General features: G+C 47.6%; 1 protein-coding gene across 1 annotated transcript in view; it reads right to left on the bottom strand.

Moving 5' to 3' along the window:
* Window positions 1-158: 158 nt before the first annotated feature.
* Window positions 159-12,505, bottom strand: part of RETREG2 (reticulophagy regulator family member 2) — a 15,074-nt gene continuing 2,727 nt past the window's right edge. The window contains exons 2-9 of the mRNA XM_085310923.1: window positions 12,180-12,286; window positions 7,164-7,194; window positions 6,275-6,410; window positions 4,817-4,901; window positions 3,895-4,032; window positions 3,445-3,539; window positions 2,460-2,595; window positions 159-1,622 (exon numbers count right to left, since the gene is read on the bottom strand). Of these exons, the coding sequence (XP_085167049.1) occupies window positions 886-1,622; window positions 2,460-2,595; window positions 3,445-3,539; window positions 3,895-4,032; window positions 4,817-4,901; window positions 6,275-6,410; window positions 7,164-7,194; window positions 12,180-12,243 (1,422 nt within the window). The 5' untranslated portion in view covers window positions 12,244-12,286 and the 3' untranslated portion in view covers window positions 159-885. The remainder of the gene's footprint in view (window positions 1,623-2,459; window positions 2,596-3,444; window positions 3,540-3,894; window positions 4,033-4,816; window positions 4,902-6,274; window positions 6,411-7,163; window positions 7,195-12,179; window positions 12,287-12,505) is intronic.

Raw genomic sequence — 12,505 nt, forward strand, 5'->3', positions numbered from 1 at the left:
TTCAAGCCGCGCCGGAGGCTTCAGGTACCGCGCTACCGCGCCGGGCCGAGGGAGGCAGCGGTGAGGATGAGGAGGCAGCGGGCGCTGGACCAGGCTAGCTGAGGGCAGCGGTCTGGGCAGAGAAACGTGCCAAGGCGGGAAGAAACGGGAGTACCGAACGGGGGCCAGGAGTGAACTTCATTGATTGCAAAAACTCCACAGCCACACAGTAGCATAACTCAAATCAGACACAGAAGAAACCTGGTATCGCCTGACAGCCTGTTCCAGCAGCGATGTGAAAAATGCTAATGGTTTGCAGAAAGGGGCTCTCTGCTTCGCAGAACCCATCTGCTTCCCTCTCTGTACTGCTACCCTCCACCCCACTACCATCCTTCCCCTCCCCCTAGCCCTTGAGAGCCAAATTTGAGTGTGCACCTCATCCCTCCCCCCCAACTAAATCAGTGAAAGTTAAAATTATTTACACTTTCAGCCATTTAAAAACCCAATAAAATAAGATTGCATATGTCCTACTGGGAATCTGGGTATTAGCAGCAGCTACAGCTAGCTCAGTACTCTGCGTGCAAAACGAAAGACAAACAGAAGACGGACAAAAATACCGCACCATTACTAGGAAGCATTTGCTGGGGTTGGTGTTTCAGTTGTGGCATAAGGCTTCTATGAGCCAGCTCCTCCCCGGTTGCAGGGCAGGGGCTTCTCCCACTCAGCCAGTGAAGGCTGGGCTCTAGAAGGATGGAAAGGATTAGCTATTCCTGACACAGCACATTAACACTGACACTTTTCCATCCCAGTCAACACAAATATCTAAAAACCCACTGCATGTTTGCTATGCRAGTTCTTCCTTCTTTCCAGTGACTATAGAGAAAAAAAGGGACGCACAAAGACAACCTAAGACATAGATGCTGCCCTCATCACTGCCTCCTCCTCATCTCCTTGCTTCGGCAGCTCAGCCTGTGCGGGAGAGGGAGAAGCCGAAGCCAGAGAAGCAGGAGACTCCTCCGCTACCTGCTCCTCTCCAAGCCCCAGCTCTACATCCATTTGCTCCAGCTCCCTCTGATCCAGTAGCTCAAAGTCATCTCCTTCCTCCTCATCCTCTGGTGAAGCTGCTGTCTCTGTCTCCACTGCTTCGGTCTCTGACAGCTGCGCTTGGAAGCTCAGTTTCTCTTCAGGCTCCGTGGGGAGGAATTCGGAGAGGGAGGGCCCCTCGCTGGCCTCCGAGGACCGCAGCAGGGCAGAGAGGGTGTTCTGCACTGCTGTGGTAATGGCAGTGGTGACGATCTCCTCGCTCAGCGTGTCAATGCAGATGCCCAGACCCGGAGCGGAGGCAGTCTTTGGCTCTGTGTCACCTCCTGCCACTTGCCCGCTCCCATTGAAGTGCGTATTTACAAAATGGAGAGGAGACGCTAGGTGAAGGATGGAGAGGTCAGAGTCCGCAGCCTCCTTCTCTGCTGAGTCCAGCTCACGGGCAGCATGGGCAAGCTCAGGACCCAGAGGCACACCAAATGCATCTTCATCGCTCTGTGGTCCCAGGTCTCTGGAATGATATTCTTCCACGGAGGGGAACTCTGCCAGGTCCTTGGAAAAGGACTCCTCTGGCTCACTGTGCAGGCTCTGCTGATCCAGGTCTGAAAGGCACCAGCATTAGCAATGGCATTAAGGCTCGAGTCCCCTTACCTCGGCCCAGGCTCCTGACACCTCCCATCCACTTACTCCCAGCTGACACACCAAGGCTCACTCCGAGGTGAGCCCAGGTCAGGGAGCACAGCAGAAAGGTGTCTGGAATTATTCCCTTCTCACAGTGGGACAATTCACCTACACTTCTTTTTTCATCCTGCTCTACATTCTCCGTGCTCAGGGAAGACTGCTTCTTCCCAAGCTCATGCTCTGCATCTGCAGCCCTCCTCTAAAACCCATGGCATGGGGTTAGGGAAATCATGCTCACAGCACTTCACCTGCCTATCATTCCCCAGACGCTCAAGCGACCACATCTGAGTGATTACCATTCCTCACCACTAACCAGTCTTTCTCTGAGCTTGTAAGGCTTACAGGGTGCGGGCTCTGACCTGTGTGACCCAGCATCAGTGCCTGGCTGTGGAACTACGGACACCATATAATTATTTCTGCTGGTCTGCTCCATCCTCCTGTTCTCTGCCAATTAGCATGGACTTTGAGGACAGCTCTGTTCCCTTTTCGGAGTGACAGGAGAAATTGTCTTGTGGAACTGTAGCTGGAGGAAGATATCCAGTCAGGACCAACTCAGGATCACCCATAAAGTCAGGACATGTTTTGTTGCTATTACTAGTTTCTCTTTTTCACACTTTCTCTTGCAAATAGCTGTCTTCTTTCCCTATTGTCCTGTTAGGTTGGATAGGAGGAAGAAGAGATGGCCTTACTGGGACCACAAAGTTCTTTTGGGAAAAAACAGCCAGGGCAAGGAAGGTATTAAGTATCCCATCACATACCTTCAGAAACATCCGTCAGCTGTGGGGTGGTAGCCCTTGAGACAGAAAAGCCCCCACTCTCCAGGATGGATGCTTCCTCATCAGAGAGCTCAGAATCCGTGATTGACAGTGCCAAGGCTGTCTTCTTCACATCCACCTGCGCGGGATGAAGGCAGAAGGACAAACTACCATTGCTGCCTATGGGCTCCTCCACACAAACAAGAGTTCCCAGGCAGTTGTTCTTTGCTGGAAAGACTCTGCACAGGGACACTATGAGAACAGCAAGGGTTACACAAAGTGATCATTGCACTGCCAGGGAAAGACGGTCTTGGCTCAGTGCTCTCCTGCAATAATGCACTGCCTGAAACTTTGCTGGCTCTTGATGCTGAATCTGAAAGAGGTAGCTAGCACAAGACAGGTTTAGCTCCTCAAGGTCTTTCTGCAAAGGGCTTTGTGCCTTCCTTCTCTCCTGGGACCACCAAGGAGCACAGCACCCCTTTCTCCTGTCASTGGGCCCTATGAAGACTTCTACAGGCAGCAGCAGGTCCAAGTATCTGCATTCCTTTGGAAGCTAAAGTTTCAAGCACAAAGCTTCAGCAAAGGCAGGTGCTAGTATTGCTCCTCCACACTTTCCAGTGGTGAGCTGAAGTGGAGCCTCTGCACATTACACCAAGACAGCTGGTTTCTTCAGAAGAGGCTTGCATTTTCTGAGCATGGAGTGTTAGCGTCAAAGCAGTTCTGCAGGTCAGCAGAGGAGGCCAGAGCATGGCTCATTCTGCCCTGCTACTGCATCACCAGCCCTGCAACACTGGATTCACAGTACTCAGATTGGAGATAATGGCTTTTACCAAACTATATCCTTCCCCTCCCCGGGATTTTGCAAAGAAGTAACTCGCTGCTTTTGTTTGGTACCAGTGTGGCTGTACTCAGACGACCCCTCAGTTCTCAAGTTGCTACAGACCATGGAGGAGGGACTGGTTCCTGCATAGCCCTTCTGTGCTCTTACCACTGGGGAGAAGCCAGACAGCTCTGCCTCACTCTCACTCTCTGTCTCTGCTGTTGGCTCATCACCTGCTGCAGGCTCACTCTTCCCTTGTCGCTCTGTGAAAAAGAAAGAAAAGGCTTTGACATGAGTAACATGAGCCTGAGTCAGGAATATTTTTCTTTTATGTATCATTTAGCCACCACCTCTCCTACCCTGTAGGAAGCTGCATAGGTTTCCCCAAATCCCAAGATTCCCAGAGACAAATCTGATCTATTGCTTTAATCTATTATTCTCAAGATAGTTACCTGCCCAATTGCCCTCCCCATAACTCTCAAGTTTCAATCTCTTCTCCTCTGCTCTTGCTCCACTGCGGTTGTTCACACATACGCTGTTGTCAGAAACGCCCCCCTACTCCTTTGTTAGTGCTAGGGCACAGCACTGCAGACAGTCAGAGAGAAGGCAGGTCCTTACTTTTCTTCTCATGCTTGTGATGTAGCGTCTCTGCCTTCATGCTGTAGTCCAGTTTCATCAGGACAGGCTCCAATCGTGTGTACATCCTCTGGATCAGCTCATGGTAAACCACCAGTGGCCAGAGCAGAATGCTGAGCACTGCAAACACAGGACACAGGGAGTGTGAGAGCCAGCCCAAGTGCAACACAGCCCTTTCAAAGGGTGCCAGCAAGAAGCTCTGCATCAAGGGAAACACAGTTGGATGACAATTGCTTTCTCATCTTTCCTTGGCTCTCTCACTCATTCTGAAGTTGATAATTAGCCAGCTTTTCCTAAAACATCTCTGTCTTCATTCACATTAGGATACTGATCTACATTAGGATAAAGCATAAGCCCTCCACTTCAGCTAACAGGCCCCAGTCTGAGTATGCAACAGAGTCCTGGAGGTGGGCTTATTAAAATAAAATCACTGAGACTTTTATAAGGGTATCAGCATGCAGCTCATGTGTTGACATGCTAGCAGCAGACCACCTGAACAGTTTTCACAGTTAGCAGGGACTCATGATGCAGTGAAAAAAGATCTCACTTAAAGCTAAATGTGCAGTTTCTTTAATAACTCTCTGATGCAAGCCTGGCAGATACAGATTTGCCCACTCAAGGAACTGAAAGGCTACAGTTTTCTGCTTCTCTGGCCAGCAGGGCCCCAGAAGTAGGTGGAGGAGTAAAGTTATATTCTAACCACAGCTCCCTCTCCTGACTTTACAGCTGCACTGCATGCACACACTGAAAGCAAGAAACTACCCCAAGGCGCATTGCCTGTATTGATTTATCATCCAGCGTGGATCCCCTCAAGAAAATCACAAGTATGTATCTACCAGCTTATCAACAGCACAAGTAGGTCACATTTTAGCTTAAATCAGATAAGAAAGCTGCTTATACTCACAAATGATGTAGGAGATCATTATGCCTGGAACATAGTGTCCAACTATAGCCAGAATCAGGCAGCCTGAACAGACACTCATGCAGAACTGAAGAAAGAGAGAGAGAAGAACAAATAGAAGTGAGAAGAGGCAGAGATACATCTATGCATCCGATGTAGGAAACCCAGTTAGAGCAAATGAGAGATGTTCCTAACAAACTCAGTACATCAAACTCCCTGAAAGCAGTCCAAGAGTTTATTTTCTTGCCCAATTTTGCACTGAGTGTGTTCAGATGCTGACGGTCATAACTTGGACAGGTTGGTTGGGTTAAGCTGTAAGCATACAAAGAGATTCAAGCACAGGAAGACCAAGGTAGCCTGAGACCCCAGTAAAATTAAACRAAGCTTTGGGAAAGTTCTGAAACCTTCTTTATGAAATGAATGCTGTTCCCTGAGGTTAGGATGGGATATTGCAAATTGTCATTTTAGAGTACATTTCCTCTGCAGAGCTCAGAATTTTAAAGAAGCCTGTACTATCCTGACAGAGACAGGAAGCTGTTACAAAGCTACCAGATGATGTGCCACTGCCATGCAATAAACCAGCCGGCAGAAGCATTTGCAGAACCCACAACTCCACCGGAGCAGGGTCTTGCTCCTCTAGAGAAAGTGGAAGCTGATGGCTTGTCCTGCGTTCTCCTGGGGATGAGGAGAAGCAAAACCAGATGCCTTGCAACCTAGGACATGGGTTAAGATACTAACTATATCCAGCAGTGGAAAGCTTTGTTCCTAATGAAGAGGCTAGAGCATCTTAAGGGCATTGCTTCCAACGAATTCACACTTTATAGGCATCTTGGTCCCACTCCCCTACTCCCTGCTGCTCAGACAGTGTTGTAACAGAAGAGGAACAATCAGAAGTGACAGGAACATGCTTTTTTTGTACATTGGACTCCACTAAGCCTGATATAATCTTAGTGGCTGGTTTGTCATATTTTTTCATGATGCTAAGGCAACTCCTATCTACAAACACTTTCAAACAACACACGTCACAGCCATCAGAACATGCTTTATGACAAGTTTCCATGCACTCAGAAACACCGCTGTATTTGGATCTGGCTAGCAGCAGCCTGTAAAGTAACTAGGACCATCTTACAGGGTCAAGTGGAGCCTATGAAAGGGCAGAGACTGTAGGTTTCCCTTTTTCTCCTCATTCTCAATCAAAGAGCTTCCTTTGCACACTAGGAAATAAAACAAAGCATAGCTAGCCATTCACAGAAGGGGTTAAGTTCAGCTCTAGCTTACAAATACTGGAAGCCAATCACTCATTACTTAAGCTTCCTATGGCATAGTCTGAAAGTAAGGAATAGCAAATATTAAACAAAGATAGCAATTGTAAAAATATTGATCTGACATTCCTCCATCTCCCAGGCCATTAGCAACGGAGAGAAAAGCCCCTGCACAGAAGAGTAGGTGTCTCTAGCTTACCTTAGCAGGATTTTGCCTCTTGTACTGTAGCAGTTCCTGCAGGTACAGCCTGAAGGTGACCCAGCTCTCTGCCAGACAGTGGCACAGCTCAGGGACACTGAGCAGGTGAGGCTGTGCCCCTGAAGTCACCCCCTCACTAGAGACAGACAAGAGCAAGAAGACAATCTCTGAACATAGTTTGTTTTGTTTGGGGGTACAGCTGCACAACGAAGTCGAGCTCCCTACCAAGGGCTTGATAATACCGACTGTATCTTTAACTGAACTACAGAAGATACTTGATTTGTTGATACATTTTCCCTTCAGCAGGAACAGCCAAGAGACTCCTGAGCCAAGCAGCAGACACTGTGCTACAGCATCCCCATGCTACAGGCCCAAGATGCAAAGCGATTTATTAAAAGCGACACAGACAGAAGCGTCAGAGGTAGAACTAGTTACGCAGCATTCTTTAGCATCAAGTCCAAGACAACAAGAATGTGGAGCTCAAAACCATAACCACGGCCAAGCACAGGATGCAAATTATGCCATTACAGACAACACACATGGCCTGCAAAAATCAGTCTCGGGAATTTCTTTCTCTCTGAAGGATTCTTCAAATAGCCCAGGACAGATCCTCTTTGTCTATGTTTTATTTAAGGAAGAAATTCTAGAGTTCCTGATGTCAGAAGAACTTGAGCTTTATTGCTACTTGAAGAACATTAGCTTTCCCCAGAGTCTCAAGCTGTGGCTCCTGAGCTGATAAACAGCTCCTGGTGCAGTGGAAACTCCTACTGACACCATTTCACAGCAGGAGCCATGCAGTCTATGGACAATAGCAAGGAGGGCAGATGAGAGTGTCACACTGAGGTGTGCCTACTCTCTCCTCTCACGAAGGAGCACACAGTGAGCTTACCTGTCCCCTCCTGGCTCCTCCGATGGCTGTGCTGTAAGGAGAACAGAGGATATTAGTCAGCCAAGTGAAAAATAAAACATGACATTTTTACTACTTGAATAGAGCAGAGCTGGAGATGCATCATCCTTAGCTAAGGATGCACCCTGGGAACTTTCTATCATGCTCACACGCAAGCTGGAATCAGACTAAAGACTGGCCTGGAGTTTGCACAGTCCGGGATTCAGTGAAGCATACCTGGAAAACCAGAGCCGCCAAAGCGCTTGTCTCAGGGTGTCCCAGCACATCCTGCAGCCAGCGCTGACAGATGAGTGGCACAGTGCTCCTATCTGAGGTGCACCCCACCACTAGCGCCTGGGCCTTCCAGTGCAGGGATCACACAGCTCACCCTGGACCCCCGCACGTTTGGGCAGCACAGCCCCCACAGGATGTGGCACCGTACTGAAGACAAGGGCAGCTGCCTAGCCTTTGTCATTCACAACGGGCTGCCAGCACGATCCCCGAGCTGGGCAAAACTTCAGCTCCTGCTACGGAGCTAAACAAGGCACTGGCAGTCTCTGCTGCATTTCCCGCTGACCAGACCACAGTCCCTGGCAGGGCACTAGTGTACAAATGCCACAGATCTTCTCCTGTCTCTGCCCTTTTCCATGGAATTAACTACAAATAGCAGTCTCATGTATAATTATCTAATTTTATGGCTCTTTTATGTCTCCTGACAGCACCTTGTGCCAGCAAGACACAAATTTAACTACACTGCTAAGGTTTAGCAATCCAGCTGAGAACAAGGCAGTGTGTCTCCCATCCCTCTTTGCACCCAACCCAGAGACAATCGAAGGGGGACTCTGTGTAGTGCTGAAGGGAAGAACAATTCAGCCTGCTTTCTCCTGGATTTGGGTCTTCTGCCTAGCTGACTAGAGTCTAAGGATGCACAAGCTTCAACCTAAGCTTCTCCAGCAGCAGAACATTTATAACTCTCCCGTTTTTAACAAGGTCCTTGATCATATTGGCAAGGCCCCTCAAGGTCTACCCTTGTCTACTGTCTGCTTACTGTTCTGAAACTTGTAGGGGCAGAAATATCTTTGAGGCTGAAACAGCTTTGCGGTTGTCTGGCCAACATCACACTTGGTTCAAGTTGCCCAGAGGTTCTAAAAATCAGTGGGACCCTATCTGACACACAGCATGTCATCACATAAATAGGATTAAAACAAAGGAAAAGAGTTTATGCTCAAAGACTAGGTCAGCTGGTCTAGAAATGCGCTTACAAATGCAATGTGTGTGGGGGGGGAAGGGGAGGGTTTGAAGCCAGATGTGAGGCCCAAGAGTGGAACTGACTTCCCAGCAAAACACATGGAAAAGAATATGCTTCACTGCCAACAGCAAGTGAGATTTCAGACTTCAGTTTAACCCTCACTTCATTCCCACAGAAGTGAGTAACTGCTTGTAGTGGCCTTGTCCCTATCCTCCCAAGATACAGGATGTTTGGCCAAGTATGTCAGACTCCTCCTACCGCTGCAGGCACTGCACCAGGCAGCCTGCACAGTGCAGTGGAGCGGTAGGCTATCCACAGAAGGGAGGAGGCAATTCTTTGAGAGCATGACCCAGATTTCCAGTAATCTGGCCTGACAAGAGGAGTCAACTGCTTTCAGACTGGTTTGCTCATCTTCTCCTCTACCGAAGACTGTTTGGCATGGCTGTCTGGGCAGCCAGCAGGCATTGGCCACGAAAGAAACTCAAGTTTATTGCCTCAGATTGAGAAAGAAATATGGATGCAGCTTCACCTGTGCTGAACAGTTGCTCCTCTCTTGTAACAGCCGTTGTTGTATTTTGTTACTGTGCTCAGGAATCTAAACCTGCTTAATTGTAGCATGCAGAAGTCCATCAGTATCTTGAAGTCTCATCTTTTAACTACACTAGGTGACTAAAAATTTATATTTGGCACTGGCGTGTCTATGATTGCAGGCTATACTGGTTGTACCAGTACAACCAAACAAGGTGCTGAGATGCTCACTTGTAGTCCACCAGATGTACTCTGCAGATGCACCAGCAATGCAGCAAGTTGCACGGCACAGGAATTCCACGTTTCCCAGGCTGACTGCAGTGTCTAAGCCATCAAAAGCAGGCCAACAGAGGGAGTGAAACAATTGCTCTCAACTGCTTCTTCTGAGGGTGTCAGAGAGATTTTTCATCCAGGGGAGCTGTGCAACACTTCAGTAGGCTGCAGAGTGCTCATGTGATTTTACTTATCTGGCAAAACACAAGCTTTCTTAAAATCAATTGTGTTTTGGTGCCTACAGTAGTGTAGTTTGCCTGCTATTCATCCCAATGCACTGCAGTCTTACACTGGTTGGAGGAACAGTACAACCACAATAAACCTAGAGGGCATTTCAGATGGGTCAAATTTACTTAAGCAAGACTTAACTCCAACTTATGCCGCAATAGTTTTGAGCACCAGTACAATTAAGCCAGAAAGCAGGACACCCAGCTGGCCTCATAACATCAAAAATCAGCTGAAATCTTGCTGTCATTAATCCACAATCCAGTGTGAAAAGTTACGAATCATCTGACACACACCAGTTACTTCTGGGAGACCAGTCAGCAGCACAAGAGTTTAAGTTACATGTTGGTACTGACAAATTATCACTGATGGATTCCTCAGCTCTTACAGGTTTTCAACACTTCCCCAAGGGGCATTCTTCATCAGCATATAAATTTTAGCTAGAAAGCAGCGGCCCTTTTTAAGGAGCATGAGCATTCGCTCACAACGCAGCCATTGCTAGAGCTCTCCTCCACTAAACTCCAACAAAAACACAGCTGCCAAACAACAATGCTACAAAACACCCCTACTTGATAGCCATTTCAGGAGAAAGTGGAGATGTTTCCTCGGTCGTTAAACAATATTTACTAACTACTCCACATAGAGGTGGTTACATATGAAGAAAATATCCTGTAAGGGAGCTAAAATCACCCAGTCTCTTCTGACAGGACCTAAAAAGGTTGTGCATCTCAGTGCTGTTAGCGTGTCCCAGCTAACACCATGTGAGTAACTGCAGAATAAATGCTGAGGTTTAATGCCAGCATTCCTTCAGAAATGACGTTATAAGCAGCACCCAAGACATACAGAACTGCCAAAAGCTGAGGTTTGTGTATATGCATGCCAATTCTTAAAGGTGTGGTACTGACCTATTTCCAAAAAACTCCTGGAAAGGTTTATAGGAAGCACCGAGAAGGAAAGCCACAAAGCTACACCTCTGCTTCAGCGGGAAGCCAGCGCCAAACAAAACCCCCAAAGTATTTAGCAGCGCTAATCCAACCAGAAGGCCCCGCAGGTAAGCAGTACACAACTCCTTCATTGCAGGGGGTGAGGAAATGTGGTCCAGTGAAATAAGCTGAAATCAGGATTGTAACCTAATCAAGTACACCAGAAAGGTGTCCCTGTTCTTTGGTGTCAGCAGCAGAGAGGCAGAAAGGGTTCAGAAAGGAGCAAAACATGTGGAACACCACTGAGGAGCAGCTTAATAGGATGCACACTAACTTCTTGCAGAACTGACGACACATGATTAGCCTAACTTCCCTTTTTTTATTATTATTATTATTATTCTTCACTGCTCTGYATCATATAAATTGATTTCAGTATAGATTTCCTATTTCCTCTGAGATAATGCAACTTTTACAAGCCTGGCTCTTTCTGGAGAGGTTCTACCCCCAAGTGCCTCAATAACACCATTCTGTATGGGACACCAAGCCTTTGCATTTCTGGACATGTTTCAAATGAGATGTTTTGGGTTGGGTTTTAACTATTCCCTTAAAAAAATAATGCGAATAAGCAGGAAATTAAATTGGTGAGTCCAGTCTGGCTGCCTAGTTACCTGAACCGCACAAAGCAAACAGTTTGAGACTACAGTGAAACGTATCTAATCTTATCAGGACTTCTGTGAAAGCACCCTTTAAGGCAGTACCCATTTAGGTCACATAAAGGGTACCTTACAAACACACACATAGAAGGGCTTTCATTCAGAAACCCTCCCTAGAGTAAGGGGGCAGGGATAGCGGGCCCCAGGCTGCCTTTGAACAGCAGCAGCAGTGGATGAAGTAGGCAGGTCTAGGTCCAGTTGTGTAAGAAATTTCAGTGAAGGAGGCACTCAAAGCAGACAGCAGCCAATCCATGCCTATCATCATAATAAGAATATTACTCTTGTTGCTGTTGTGTTTGAGGTTGGCAAAGACTCTTTAATAAACAGGAAAGATAAGCCAAGTGACTGGACTCAACGATCAGCAGGAGACCAAATGCTGTTCAGCACAGGTACAATACACTAACTGTCCTCACTGTTAGACCTCATCATCCACTCTGCTATGTGTTGCAAGGCAACATGGCTGTCATCTGCTTTGCCTCTCTCAGGCTGTAAGCCCACACCGTATTAACTAAAACCAAYGCAATTCAACCCACTGTTTCCTCTCCCTTGCTCAGCTGGACACATATACTCGGATCTGGAATGACCTTTTCACTATGACACTTGCAGGAGAGAAAGGGCATGTGCATCTGCTAATTTACACAGCCAGCAGAAGTTAAACTCTGCATAGAAAGAGGAATAAAAGATCACAGACGTTCTTAATATGTTCCTTTCTAAGTCGGCTAGGAAAATCTAAGATTTGAGAAAGTCCAGCGCCCAGCGGAAACACTTCAACGTCTGTCACCAGCTTCTCTGACAAGCTTATCTGAGCTAGCTGGGCCTCATCAGTCACTCTCAAGACTACTCCCAGCACCTCTCAGTACGGGAGCAGTTCTGTCAGTCCTCAAAGACTGTCGCTTTCTACTTGCACAGGCTTGCCAAGGGATACATCCTAACGCTCTGGCAGACACCAGTATACAAGGAGCAGCAACAGTAACAAAGCCTGCAGTTAGAGAAGGAACGGGGCTTATACAAGCTATAACAGAGCCAGGAAGAGACCGACTGTGGCAATAGTGCAGGAGCTGGTAACATCAGAACTGCATCACCAGCTGCAGTGTTACTCATCACATACCTGAGAAGTCAAATAGGAATCTGGGCTTCCATCTCTCCAGCAAGAGGATGCCAAGAAAGGACATGCTGAGGAGAAAGAGGGGTCTCAGGGAAGTGGAGGAAAACAACCTAGAAATCAAACGGGAAATTGTCAGTTGGGGTAATGCTAGGAAAAGGCAAGCAGCTGCTGCTCTCGATGAGCAAACAAATGCTGCTCAGCGTTCAACAGAACAGAAAYATCTGACTGCTCCAGGCCAGTGCAGTAAGCACTGTACTCCACAGCAGCCACCCAGCCATGGGAACGTTCTCAAATGGCGCCTCTGCCCACTATCCAACTGTGATCAGACC

The sequence above is a fragment of the Rhea americana genome, unplaced genomic scaffold (genome assembly GCF_003343005.1).
Source record: "Rhea americana isolate MKP2758 unplaced genomic scaffold, rheAme1 scaffold_33, whole genome shotgun sequence".
Lineage (NCBI taxonomy): Eukaryota > Metazoa > Chordata > Aves > Rheiformes > Rheidae > Rhea > Rhea americana.